The sequence below is a fragment of the Suillus subaureus genome, assembly GCF_016647635.1.
Source record: "Suillus subaureus strain MN1 chromosome Unknown BJ212scaffold_12, whole genome shotgun sequence".
NCBI lineage: Eukaryota > Fungi > Basidiomycota > Agaricomycetes > Boletales > Suillaceae > Suillus > Suillus subaureus.
The window spans coordinates 937,027-951,183 of NW_024538568.1; the positions used below are offsets into that span (position 1 = coordinate 937,027).

The 14,157-nt window shown below is 43.4% G+C and overlaps 4 protein-coding genes across 4 annotated transcripts; 2 read left to right on the top strand and 2 right to left on the bottom strand.

The window, feature by feature from the left end:
* Positions 1 to 3,010: 3,010 nt before the first annotated feature.
* On the bottom strand, positions 3,011 to 3,998 carry BJ212DRAFT_1480019 (uncharacterized protein; the record flags this gene model as incomplete). Its single annotated transcript, XM_041339992.1, has 5 exons — positions 3,011 to 3,240; positions 3,295 to 3,308; positions 3,356 to 3,460; positions 3,531 to 3,931; positions 3,984 to 3,998. The coding sequence occupies 5 exons, from the start codon at positions 3,996 to 3,998 to the stop codon at positions 3,011 to 3,013; spliced, it is 765 nt and encodes a 254-aa protein (XP_041194262.1).
* Positions 3,999 to 7,547: 3,549 nt separating this feature from the next.
* Positions 7,548 to 8,439, top strand: BJ212DRAFT_1576613 (uncharacterized protein; the record flags this gene model as incomplete). The annotated part of the gene is made up of 3 exons (XM_041342166.1): positions 7,548 to 8,059; positions 8,110 to 8,140; positions 8,189 to 8,439. The coding sequence occupies exons 1-3, from the start codon at positions 7,724 to 7,726 to the stop codon at positions 8,437 to 8,439; spliced, it is 618 nt and encodes a 205-aa protein (XP_041194263.1). The 5' UTR covers positions 7,548 to 7,723.
* Positions 8,440 to 11,254: 2,815 nt separating this feature from the next.
* Positions 11,255 to 12,036, bottom strand: BJ212DRAFT_1480022 (uncharacterized protein; the record flags this gene model as incomplete). Its single annotated transcript, XM_041339993.1, has 3 exons — positions 11,255 to 11,714; positions 11,761 to 11,907; positions 11,960 to 12,036. The coding sequence occupies 3 exons, from the start codon at positions 12,034 to 12,036 to the stop codon at positions 11,255 to 11,257; spliced, it is 684 nt and encodes a 227-aa protein (XP_041194264.1).
* A 64-nt stretch (positions 12,037 to 12,100) lies between these two features.
* On the top strand, positions 12,101 to 13,683 carry BJ212DRAFT_1299023 (uncharacterized protein; the record flags this gene model as incomplete). Its single annotated transcript, XM_041332779.1, has 9 exons — positions 12,101 to 12,244; positions 12,286 to 12,305; positions 12,331 to 12,507; positions 12,561 to 12,762; positions 12,871 to 13,004; positions 13,064 to 13,351; positions 13,404 to 13,503; positions 13,559 to 13,585; positions 13,636 to 13,683. The coding sequence occupies 9 exons, from the start codon at positions 12,101 to 12,103 to the stop codon at positions 13,681 to 13,683; spliced, it is 1,140 nt and encodes a 379-aa protein (XP_041194265.1).
* Positions 13,684 to 14,157: the final 474 nt, after the last annotated feature.

A 14,157-nucleotide genomic window follows, 5' to 3' on the forward strand; every position in this document is an offset into this window, starting at 1 on the left:
CTATGAGAATGTCATTGAACTCTACATGACAGTGTGCCTCAACCATTATCACTCAAATAAATGCCAAGCAGTTCACAAGAAGTGGGCCTGTGCTGCAGGGTATGTGATTTTATTGACAATGGTTCAGTGTTCTGACTTACAGTCATACTGGCCAGTGCTGTGATTGGGGTCTCAAATTAAATCTTGATTAGATACATTTACACACATGTATTGATGACAATGTAATTATGATTTGATTGGTACTCTATTATTGAATTCAAGTCTGCTGTACCTTGTCTGTGTTGCTCTGTGATACTCTGTACCTCATTTGTTTGGCCACCTCTATAGACTTCTGTGTCATTCTGTAGCACTTCTGTACCATTCTGTATATACTTGGTACAGCCCTGCACAGAGAGAACCCTTTCTGTGGGCTCTGTGACACTGTCCAGAATTGTCCAGGGTTGTCTAGTCTACCCCTAGTTTGCTGATGATTTTACTAGGCAGTGATCAGTGTGAGTGATGGTAAAGGTTCAAGGAATTTGACTAGGCAACATCTAGTCAATTCTGCTAACAGTAGTCTATCAGCTCAAGTCAAGCCAAACATGCCTATATATTGGTTAAGTGGAGTCCTGGAGCATTTGAACAAGGAGGGTGGCAGTTGGTGATGAATTATCACTGCAATATATTCCTTTTTGCATGATTAATAACTAGCAAATGTGAAATCATGGTGAGAAGATGATATATGTGATCATCACTGGAATGACAGACCCACACCACATGAATTGACATTTTTCACTATCTATAATATTGTGTGAGAATGAACAAATGGCTCAAGGACATGCTTATACCACATTGTAGTATGGCTTCAGGGCTTTCATTTGAGCCCTACACCGTGGGAATCGGTGGAGATATGGTGGAGATACAAGGCTCACAAAATGGTGACTCATGTGGACAGTTTTTTGACTCAAGTATTTTACAATAATAACCAGGTATTCTAGTATTTTGTATGACATCCCTTGGCTTTAATTACTGCCTATATCCTTCTAGGCATACTCTCAATTAATTTCTGGCAATCCTCAGCTGTGATCTTCCCCCATTCCACTGCTACTCTCTCCCAAAGCTCCCATACTCCTTTAGGGGGGTTTTCATAGGCTTGAAGCTTTTTCTTGAGTGTTCCCCAGAGATGTTCAATGACATTGACATCAGGAGACTGTGCTGGCCAGTCAAGAACATTGATGTTATGTTCTTCAAACCATTCCTTAGCTCTTCTGGATGTGTGCTTGGGATCATTATCCTGTTGGAAAATGATATCTTCTTCATCAATCCCTGATTCTGCCAAGCTAGGCAGCAAGTGGTCATTTAAAATGTCCACATACTGCTCAGCATTCATCTTCCCCTCAACCTCAGCAAGCATTCCCATACCATTCCATCCCATAGAGCCCCATACCATTAAAGAACCTCCTCCAAACTTGACAGTCCCATTAACCTCTCTGTCTGTTAGGCCATCTCCCTTCTCTTTCCATACATATACCTTCCCATCTGACCCAATCCTATTGATTTTGGTCTCATCTGACCATATAACATGCTTCCAGTCCTCTACAGTCCAGTATTGATGAGCTAAGGCAAAGGCTAGTCTTCTCTGCCTATGTTTGATGGAGAGAAGAGGCTTTTTCTTCTTTGTTACTGCCTTGAGATGAGCTGCCTTGAGAACATTCCTCACAGTTTGTGAAGAGACAGGGGTAGTGATGGTAGAATTGATATAATGGGTGGCTTGGACAGCATTATCAGCCTTTCCTGTAGTGATATGTTGGATAATAGCCCTTTTGTCAGTAGAGGTAAGCTTGGATGGACGTCCTCCACAAGAGTTTTCCTTGTCTGGGTGGCTTTCTTTGATAAACTTGGCCACAGTGGACTTGCACACTCCAGTTCTAGAGGAAATTTGGTGAGCAGAGAGGTCAGCATAAGACAGAGAGAGGATATTATCTCTTTGAGCAGAGGAGATGGCTTTCATGGTGATTATGACTATGATACATGAGATATTCTAATTTATATAGTTAGATATAGCCATAAAATAACATAATGACACCACTTCATAATTTATATAATAGTGGCATGATTTTTGTGGTGTCATAAATAATGATTTATATAGTTTTAATATACACTCAAAAAACTGTCCACATGAGTCATCATTTTATAAGCCTTATGTCTCCACCATATCTCCACCGATTCCCACGGTGTAGGGCTCAAATGAAAGCCCTGAAGTCATACTACAATGTGGTATAAGCATGTCCTTGAGCCATTTCTTTGTTCTCACACAATATCATAGATAGTGAAAAATGTCAAAACATGTGGACAGTTTTTTGAGCCACTGTAGAGCAAATGCCAGCAAGTTTAAAAATTCCCAAATGAGATACATAGTAGATGGTTGGAATTATTGACATGATGTCTCCCCCCACCATGGAACATCAAATTTACTCCACATCCTCTTGAATTTTGACAGTGGCAAGTGCCTGGTGGGTGATTCAAAGTATGGTACACCTGGAGTTCACAGATTCAGCAGTAAAAATGCATTAAACATACCTTGCATGTCTGGATGCATACAATTTTTGCAAATGGTGTAATCACAGGTTGTGAACTGCTTGAAGGCATCTCCTACATCCTCTGCATTGTCCCCATCATCCTCATCTGGAAGATGGAGAATGGAAAGGGAGATTTTACACATCAAGGGAGTGCAAAGCTATCTACAGTTATGGATGCCTCATTGAACCACAACATTGAAATTTGACCTCTTGAGCCACAACAACTGCATGAATTCATTTCAAACTAATTTTGCCCCATACATAGACCTCTGATTGAGGTCTTCATACATTTCAAAGAAAAACAAGTGAGCTGTTCAAGCATGGCATCAACAACAGTGAATGGGTGCCTAATTTGCCAGGTATGGCTCAATGAATCAGCCTCAATTAGATAAGAAAACCTTATCGATTACCAGTGTGTTTCTGATTTGAAACATAGATACAACAACATGTCATTAATATTTGTTGCTGGTGCATGATCCCACATCATCAAGATCAAAATACTTGCCGTCACTTTCACCCTCCTGAGCCTCCTCAGTTTTGATTGCCTTTGGCCATGGTATGGCTGCAATGAGCTTGCCCAAAGTGGGCTTCTTCTCTGTGAGTTTCCACTTCTCTTCTTTTGCATGAGCCTTCTCTGACTCCCATATCTGTAATGCTTCATGATAGCGCTCTCGCCTGATGACTATAGCAATGAGTCTCAGCAGATTGGAAACAAATGCTAATAGATTGAATGTACCTAGAGCAACGAGTCTAGTCACATCAGTAGGAGTCTAGGTACAAGTACAAGAATAACATACCTCAGCAGATGGGAAACAAATGCTGAGGAAAACGTGTGAGTCCATAATGCTACTAATAGGTCTGAGAACAGAGTGATGCGGTGGCTGAGTGGTGATGGTGAATTACTATATAGTACCAAGAAGCAAGAAGGACATGGAACATGGTAACACAGTATCTATATGTCAACATCGCCACGCCTTATTCTCTGCCTTCTTTGCATCCTCAAGCTTCTTCCAATCTGCCAATGCTTCAGCATGTCTCTTCTGCTCTTTGGTCCTTGTCCTCTTCTTGGCTGCAGCTCTGGTTTGAGCCTCCTCAAACTGAATGACTCTTTCATAGAACTCATCACCTGACAACAAGTGTGGTAAGCCATCCCCAAGAATCTTTCCACCATTGTTTCCTGCCTGCTTTTTCAACTCCTGGTGTGCAAGCTGACTGCAAATTTTGGCACAGTACATCTCATTCAAGATATTGGATGCCTGGAGTGCAATATCACATTTTTTCAGTGTGACATTGGCTGCCTCAGCTTCATGGAGAGCTGCAAGTAGCAGGATTTCGTTCACAGTTGTAGGATGAATATCACATATTGCAGTGACCTATCTCCATATTATATGAGTGAATGGATGTGCATAATATCCTGTATAATACAGGCCAGCAGACCATGGGCCAAAGGTAAAAATATCCCCAACTATGACAGATGGGCTGGGAGGGATATTATTTCTGATGGGGATGGGTGGGCCTATCTATGCCCATGTTATAAATATCCTTGATAATGGTGGATGGGCTAGGAGAAATATTATTACTGATGGAGATGGGTGGGCCCATCTGGGCAATATGTAGAGTAGGATAGACATACAGTAAGCAACAAAACTGTTGCAATGTTTGTATGAGATTGATTACTCTGGCTATATCATTACAGGGATGGCAGCTATGAAAATGTAAATGAGAGCAATATTGTAGCCCTACATCCAGGCTACAATAGTTGTACTACATTGAAGATGTGAAAACATTTCCTTAAAAGGATATAAGCAGTTTACTACATGGTATGCATTGCAATGGTTTTGTTGCTGATATTTTTAAATATCAAAATCCTATCAATAGACACCAGTTATGTTATTGAGTATGTCTTATAATGTTATGTGACATGTAAAAGGGTCAATATGATATAAACAAAGCCAAATGTTGAACTTTCTCAACATTCATCATCATGAAAGCCCTCTCTGCTGACAAAACCAATCAAATCCTTTTTTACCTTGATTTTAACCAATCTACAAGGGAGATCTCACATGCTACTAGTGTACACCATAGTACCATTATCAGAATTCACTCTGAACTTAATTCTGACCTTCAAAAGACCTCTGGTGGTCGTCCTTCTGTCTTTTCCTCTCCCAATATTCAGCATGCTATTTGGTTAATCAGTACAGACAAGCTGAAAATGTCACTCAAGTCACAAGAGCACTTCAGGATGTCAAGAATCAGCCTATGTCCTCTCAGACAACCAATCATTCCTTGAGGAAATCTAGTATGAAGCTTGTAGTGAAGCAAAAACACCCTCTCCTATCCAAGTGTATAAAGCTTCATACTAGATTTCCTCAAGGAATGATTGGTTGTCTGAGAGGACATAGGCTGATTCTTGACATCCTGAAGTGCTCTTGTGACTTGAGTGACATTTTCAGCTTGTCTGTACTGATTAACCAAATAGCATGCTGAATATTGGGAGAGGAAAAGACAGAAGGACGACCACCAGAGGTCTTTTGAAGGTCAGAATTAAGTTCAGAGTGAATTCTGATAATGGTACTATGGTGTACACTAGTAGCATGTGAGATCTCCCTTGTAGATTGGTTAAAATCAAGGTAAAAAAGGATTTGATTGGTTTTGTCAGCAGAGAGGGCTTTCATGATGATGAATGTTGAGAAAGTTCAACATTTGGCTTTGTTTATATCATATTGACCCTTTTACATGTCACATAACATTATAAGACATACTCAATAACATAACTGGTGTCTATTGATAGGATTTTGATATTTAAAAATATCAGCAACAAAACCATTGCAATGCATACCATGTAGTAAACTGCTTATATCCTTTTAAGGAAATGTTTTCACATCTTCAATGTAGTACAACTATTGTAGCCTGGATGTAGGGCTACAATATTGCTCTCATTTACATTTTCATAGCTGCCATCCCTGTAATGATATAGCCAGAGTAATCAATCTCATACAAACATTGCAACAGTTTTGTTGCTTACTGTATATGATAGACAGCTGGGCTGAAGAGAGATGTATGGCAGATATTATTATATAGATGGGTGGGCCAATGGGATGGTGAAATACTTATTATATATGAGTGGGCCAAGGTGGGGGTATATTAGATAGATGGGTGGGCTGATGTAGGGTATATTACATAGATGGGTGGGCTGACATAGGGAGATGTCATATAGATGGGTGGGCCCAGATACATATCATTTAGATGTATGGGCCAAGGTATTGGTATACTATATGGACATATGAGCAATGCTGTTGCACTAGTTTTGATCCAAGTCATCAATGACATTCAGACTCAGATCCTGTCAATGTCGATCAAAGTCAACACAGCCAAGCACCCTGTCAACTCAGAATCCAGCGATACCTCGGAAGATAGTCCATAGATATAAGGGCCAATGTCATATCCGCATATCTGGATCTCAGATCCGACCCTTATCTCATCTCAAATCCACATCTTATCTTTGATGCTATCCACATCTTATCTCCCTCCAACATCTCGTCATCCAATCTGTTCCACTCGTCCAGTCCGGTCCACAACTCATCCGAATCCACAACCAGCACTTGTCTCCTTTCAGTAACCCCCTAACTCCGGTATTTTGGTTATCTGTATATCTGTCCTGCTCCCTTATCCACTACCTATGTTTCATTTCTGTTTCATGATTTGTGATCCGTTTCTACTTACCAATAGACTATCCACATGCTTTGTACATAGCCTTGGACTCTGCTGATTGATCATTCTGTTAGATACCTATAGTATATAACCTCCTGTAACTTTCTGTAGTACCTCAGTTCGAATATCATCTTAGTTCTACTCATTCCTGTCCTCCAGACTTGAGTACCTCTACTCTTGTCACCCTCCGAGACTTAGGATTGATTCCTATAGTCTATCCACATCTGCCTCTGTCCCTGACAGTCCATTACCATTAGTTTCTAGTCTGGACTCGTCCGGATTAGCCTTACAATACTTATCCCTCATCTGGAAGCCATCTGGATCCATTATGCTACTCATCCGACCTTCCGGATGTGCTAGTCTTGCCTTCCTGAAATAAGGGGCAATACTTGGGTAAGGGGCACAGTGCACGAGCTGAGGCCGAAGCCCTTCGGATCCAGTTACCCTTGAGTACGACCTTAACAGCCAAGGTATTTGTATACTATATGGACATATGGACATATAGGCTGAGGTAGTGATATATATTATATTGATGGGTGGGGCTAGGTAGTTGTTATCACACATAAACATAAACCTGACACCCAAAACCTGAAACTCAAACTCAAACATCGAAACAAATTTTGAAACTTGAATCACTGAGTACTGAGTCCCAAAGCCCAAACATCAAACCCCAAACATTGAAACCTGAAACTTGAAAGTCATAAAAATGTATGAGTTTTGTAGGTAGTTGTATATCATCCAAATCAAAGGAGGTAATAATTCAAAGTCATCTAATGATGAAGGTCACTAGTGCCAGAAAATCAAGCACCCAGTAGAGACATAAACATGCAACACCAACTACCAAGTAGCTAATGCACATGGCATGCATTGCCCTACGAGAAGCCAAGTTCCAACTACCAAACATCAAGTGAAGGGTACTGAGATCCAAGGCCCAGGTCTTGACAAACAAATATCTGATATCCAGCACACTGCCAATCATCTGGTATTTCATTGAGCAATGAACAATAACACATCTTTGGAAAATAACATCATGCGAGGCTCCCTTATCTGATCCTCACTATCTCCACCCCCTTTAACTCCAAAGTGTAGACATGCAGGGCCCAGCATCCAACTTCCCAAGATCAATTCTATCATGACTGTTTCTTCCACTTCTGATATTGAAATAACCCTCTGGCGCACTTGGGCCCTGACTCCCAGTGAGAATCGACAAAATACAGGTAGATACATGTAGATACATAGCTAAGTACCAAACGAGATAGATAGAAATTCAATAAATTTGAGACGTCAAAAATGAAATTGTCTGCAAAATGTCAAGAATCTTTGCAAAGGTAAAAAAACATACAATAAGCAAAGATCACATGCACTTTGCAATGTGCATGGGCAAGCTAAGATCAGATCGCCAATTTCAATATTAATATCACTAAGTCCAAATCTGCAAAACCATAAGGCATATCATGGACTCTATGGAAGCTGGCGTGCACAGACTTGACGATGGCACTATCATCCATGTGTGTGACTGTAAATCCTGTCTTCGTAAAACAGGCGGGAGGAATTTACGTGTTTCCAAAGCTACTTACTTCAGACATAAGCCCAGCAGATGCACATCAATCTTCCTTCCTCCGATCGCTCTGAGCATTGCGCCAGATCTCCCATCACCAGATCTTCGATGCACCCCTCCACCAGCTGCATCCTCATCCAGCAAGAGGCCTCAGGAAGATCTCGATGGTGGGGGACCTATAAATCAGAAAAAGGGACGTTCTGACAGCCCAGAACTAGTGCATACATCTGAGGTAAGTCCGATTGTTTTATTCCAGAGGCTCACTCACATATTTCTGAACAGCCTGACCCCCACCCTGATGACACTCATGAAGGTACGAGTCCTTCTTCTCGATCATGATCGAGAATTTAATATTATCTAGATTTTTATCAGTATGATGGCCTCAAGTATGACACCATACCTGAGGCGCTTCCTGACAATTGGCTTCCTGATGAGGTGCTTCTAGAAGAGGACCAAAATTCCGACCAACCTCGTGGTTCTCAAGGTGTCGCACAGCCAGACCAACAACCACTGGTGGCACCTATTGATCATATCAACGATCTCGATCAAAACAGAGAAGAGGGGAACGGATCAGAGGGGAATGGAGCAGAGGGGAACGGAGCAGAGACATGAACAATGGGCTGGACTGATGAAGACTTAGACAAACTTCACCGCATGGCGCGCCTCCAGGACGCTCAAGACGCCATGGCTTTTATTACAGCCCTTTGCAAAGCCTCACTCGACGATCCTCACGCACATCTGCCTGCAGAGGCACTTGACCGACTTCAAAATCCCCCACATACACTTCCTGATGCTATGGACCCTGATCTTACATTATCATTGAAATACTATTTTGCCAACCTTACAGTCAATGCATACAATCTTGTACGTGATGCAACTATGGAACGTCACCCCGAAGACAACATCCTCAGCCACTATTGCGTCAAACAAGCTGTCACGGAACTGAGTGGTGTCGTTCCGATTGTCCATGACATGTGTGTTAACACATGTCTTGCATTCACAGGACCATTTGCTCACCTTGATGTGTGCCCTCAATGCGGAGAATCTCATTGGGATGCAAAGAAGAGCAAGCCAACGCAAAAAGTCCCTCATCAGACTTTCGATACATTTCCTGTCGGACCACAACTGCAAGCTCTATGGCGTCATCCCGACCATGCAAAGAAAATGAGATGGTGTGAAGAATGCACTCAGAAGATTCTTGAAGAACTCAAGATTAGCGGAGGCATACCTGATGTCTATGAGGACGTACTCCACGGCAAGCAATATCTTGAAGCCTATCAGTCAGGCCAAATCAAAGATGGAGACTCTGTGCTCATGTTGTCAATCGACGGTGCGCAGCTTTACGAGTCTAAACAGTCCGACTGTTGGATCTACATCTGGGTTCTTTTTGATCACGCACCAGAGGAACGGTACCAGAAGAAGTATGTCATCCCCGGGGGCATCATTCCTGGCCCTAAAAAGCCAAAAAACCTTGACTCATTCTTATTTCCTGGTCTCCATCATCTGCGTGCCATCCAAACCGAGGGTCTCATCATCTGGAATGGAGCACAACGAATATCCTTTACCTCACATCCATTTTTATTCATAGCTACAGCGGACGGCCCTGGTATGGCCTTTTTGACTGGCCTCGTGGGTCATCACGGCAAAATGGGTTGCCGTCTTTACTGTGGTCTACCTGGGCGGCACAAACCTGGCGGGCCTACATACTATCCTGCTCTTCTTCGGCCAGATGGAACCGACTCTCACCCTGACATTCCCGTTGGCAAGCTGCCTTCTGTTGGATCATTTGACTATGAAACTAACCTACAGTGCATTATTAAGTGCAGAAACACGGCCGAGTATGAACAGACACGGCTCGAGACTGGAATCACCAAACCAAGTATTTTCTGCGGCTTCGACACTGATTGCATCCTCCTTGTTCCCCTCTGTTTCAGTTCGGACATCATGCACGTTGCTGCCATCAACGTTGGTGATCTTCTCATACCTCTCTGGCGAGGTACCTTCAGGGCAGACCCCACGGATGACAAATCTACATGGGATTGGGCTGTTCTCACAAAGGATGCCTGGAAAGCACATGGATCCATCATCGCTAGTGCAACTCCCTTTCTGCCAGGCTCATTTGACCGACCACCTCGTAACCCTGCCGAGAAGATTAATAGTGGTTACAAGGCATGGGAATGGCTCCTTTACTTATACGGAATGGCACCTGTGACACTATTCGGTATCCTTCCCACCCCATACTGGACCAATCTGTGTCATCTTGTGCACGGAATGCGTCTGATGCAACAGTACCATATCCCCTGATCAGATCTTGTCGATGCTCACCAGCATCTCGTTGATGTCTCGCAAGACTTCGAGGAAATTTATTACCAACGCCGCATAGATCGCCTTCACTTTGTTCGCCCATGGATCCATTCTACATTACATATTGCCCCTGAAACTATCAACAAGGGACTGCCGATTTGTTCGTCACAATGGACAATGGAGCGGACCATTGGCAACCTAGCTCAAGAAATCCGACTTCACAACGCATCTGTCTATGCCAATCTGTCTCAACGTGCTGTATGCCGTTGTCAAGTCAATGCAATCAAAGTCATCATTCCCTCAATCGAACCCGCAAAAACTAACCTTCCACAAGGTTCACAAGACCTAGGCAACAGTTATGTGCTGTTACGCCATCGAGAACGCACTCCTCACACAGTTCGGCGCTGTGAATCCGATGCCATTCTTCGATATCTCACTGCAAAAGACATACATGTTCCTACTACCCCTCGAATCATTAGGTGGGCTCGACTTCAACTTCCCAATGGACAGGTCGCACAATCTGCGTGGAAGGAGCTTGCAATGACTAGGCAGCCAAGGATGGCGCGAAATGTGAAGGTATGCTTTAAGTTTCTAAGTTACTCAGCTGATCTGACATTGGTGTCTTACAGTTATTCATTGATGGGACAACAACTATTGCAGAAGTCCTTTTTTATTTCAACATGATGATTCACGATGAAGACAAGACCTTCGCACTCATTTCAGAATATGGACCGCCACACCCAGAACTTTTGGAGCGCTCATTCCAGACTGTCGTTGCATGCACATATTGTGGCAACACATCATTGCGACTCATTGAAGTTTCTCATATCCAATCAGTGGTCGCCATGATTCCACATCAGTTTCCCAGCATTGATGGAGTGTTGTTTTACCTTGTAGAGCGTCCAGGGCTGGATATCATCAGGATGGGCGGCACTGAGGATAATATCCCTGATGAGGACTAGTAGAGTACATTTATGATGTCATACGCATACCTTGCATACCTTACATTGATACAATCAGACTACCTTGATCCCATCACACTGATCCCATCAGACGGAAGTTGATCGCACCAAAGCGTTTCATTAAGTGTGATCATGTCAACTACATACAATACAATGCATTTCTAACTAATGTCTTTGAGTTGCTGTTTCATTGAATGTACTGCGTGAAAGCTGGAGTCTGTTTTCGAACGATCATACCATTTTTCGTCTTCTTCACACGAGACATACTTCCAATAGAGTGAATCAGGCCCTGGGGGACTTGGAGTGTCGAAGAAGCCCTTCTTTTTCAGAACTGGAGTTGCGCCCTTGATCTTGATCAGTGTGGTGAACTCAGGTTGGGGTGGGTTTTTGGGTTTGCTCTCTGGTTCAGTAACACTACTTGGATCATCAATGGGGAGGGTAGGAGTCGGTATGGTAGGCTGGGGCGGGTTGTCGGGTTCGCTCTCTGGCTCAGTCATGCTGCTCGGGTCGTTGACGGGGAGGATGGGCATAGGTGCAGCTATCTCGGGTTTGCTTTCCAGTTCGGTCACACTGCTCAGGTCATCAACAGGGAGGATGGGCGTAGGTTTGGTAGGAGTAGATCTACTTAACTTGTATTAAAATGTCACAGAAATAAATTAAAACTTACTCTTGTTGTAATAAATCCCTCAGCCTCATCAGACGCGCCCTGAGAGGATCAGAAGTCCAATTGTCGGGATCCAGCAAGAAATCGTCGGACAAGGTCATGACGGGTGTGCTAGAACAGGTGGAGTCGTTGGAATCATTTGTATTGATGCTAGTACATAAGATTAATAGATCTAGATCTCAATCATGAAGCAAAGACTCACCTGGTATCAGCCTGATAACCATCAAGGTCTGGATCTGATGATAGGTCCAGAAAATCTTGGACGGCTGGTGGTAGCATTACAGATGTCCGGACTTGGTGTGTTTTTGGTGAGTTTCCTTTCTTGACTTCAACTCATACCATCATGTCACTCAACGACACAACCTCACCCGCCGGATACATCGACCTCTTATCTCAAATTAATCCACAGTCATTAACAGGCTTTGATCCGAATATTGGATCCAGCCAGGCCCAGATGTTTCATTTGCGGGACCCAATGGCTAGTAGCGTGAGTCGTTAAATTAATTACATTGATGCATCGAAGATCAGAAACTGATGTCGAATACATGGTAAGCCTCTGCTATTTCAAGATAGCCTTCATTCTCTTCTCGAAAATGATCGGCTGGCATGCAAAGACTCTGACACGAGTTTAGTTGCCCAACTCAAACGGCAACTCACAGAATCACAGCACGCTGTCGCCAGTCTGCAGGCTGATAGACTCAGGCTGATCAACGAAAATGCTGGCCTCAATTCCACTTGCCAAGCTTTACAGTAAGTAAATCTATTGAGTACATGCGCATATATGCTGAAAATATCGAATACAGGAATGTTATTGTCAATATCCGTGGTTCCATGAGCTCTGTAGCATCGACATCATCATCTCTATCCGCATGTGACACCTCGAACATCATTTCCAACAATCAAAAACCTTTGTTAGTGGGCGAGATAGTCGCTGAAGAATGTGATCGAGAACTTGATCGGAAGGACTATCCGTCAATTCGATCATGGATGAAGAAGGAATGGCAGGTACAATATCCGAAAAGCACATCCGCTGAACCCGAAAGTTCTAGATGCACATCTTGAGGATCTGGGCGCATGGCGCAAGGCATCAATGTGTCGTGTACTTACTTGCAGGACGAGAAAGGCGAGCCTGTTTTGGCTGATTGTGCAAAGAGCATCCGCAATCATATGCTCTCAAGCTTCCGGCAACTTCAATCCCAAGGCCTCGCACCGGTGTCTATTGGCCAAGCCTCGTTGCAAGTCTTACGGTGGCTTATTCACTGATCGATTGATGTAGTTCTAATCTTCTTATGAAACCTCGGCCCAGACCCGTTCCACCCAAACTTCCTCCGACTTCTATCGATTCCTCAACTTCTATCGTCTCCTCAAGTTCTGAATCCAACCCGGCTGTAGTCCTGCCCTCACACATCATCACACCAGTATCCATGACCGACATCTCATCGAGCTCGAATTCGACTTCACTTGCCAATCTGGCTTCACTCGCTGTGAAAATGGAACTCGTCAATGCTAACACGATCGACTCGAAGGCTGATGCCATCAAGAAGCGACAGCCGAGTACCAAGCCGATGCGTGTGAGCCCCAAGATCACGGCGTGGTGAGTCCTATTCCATATTTTTCAGTAATTAAGCTCATTACTATCTGTCTAGGAATCTTTGCGCCCTCGAGTGGCAGTCAAACGGCCATCAAAAGGAACCAGCCAGTGTCTTCGCTACTTACTGGAATAGGTTGTCTACAGCTGACAAAGAGGTTCATTTAATTTTCTTTTATTAACATCTAACTAACCTGTCTACAATCACACTAGTTATACAAGCGCAAAGCAGCTGTTCAGGTGAGTGTTTTTTGCATTGCTATCACATGTACTGACCGCATGTTCTATAGCTGTCTGCCCCAGGACTGGCTCAAGCAGACGACAACCAGGATGAATAGTGGGTGGGATGGCGGGGAGGGGGCAGGGAGGGCGGGGAGGGTGGGATGGCGCACTAGGCGCAGTGATACCCAATCTAGTAATGCTTGTGATACCACCCTAACCCTGGCGATACCTACAGATAATCTTATTTGCTCTCATTAGATCTGTTTTTGTAACAAATCGCATGATAAATTCGTATGTAAATGGATATCTGTGCAGCGAGAATCGCATCTAAACATCTAAATTTTCTCTCGATGTCTTTCTTTTTGCGTCTCGAAAAGTCTCATTTGTCAAAAGAGGTCAAACGGTATCGATATTTTTCATAGGGATTATTTTTTTAGGCTTCTATCTACGTATATCTACCTGTATTTTGTCGATTTTCACTGGGCCTGACTGTCATTCACGAGGCATGTGAATATACTGAACAGAAATTCAATGCAGAGAAGACAGGAGGAGACCCAGTTATACCTTCTCTGAACCTAGACACTGATCTG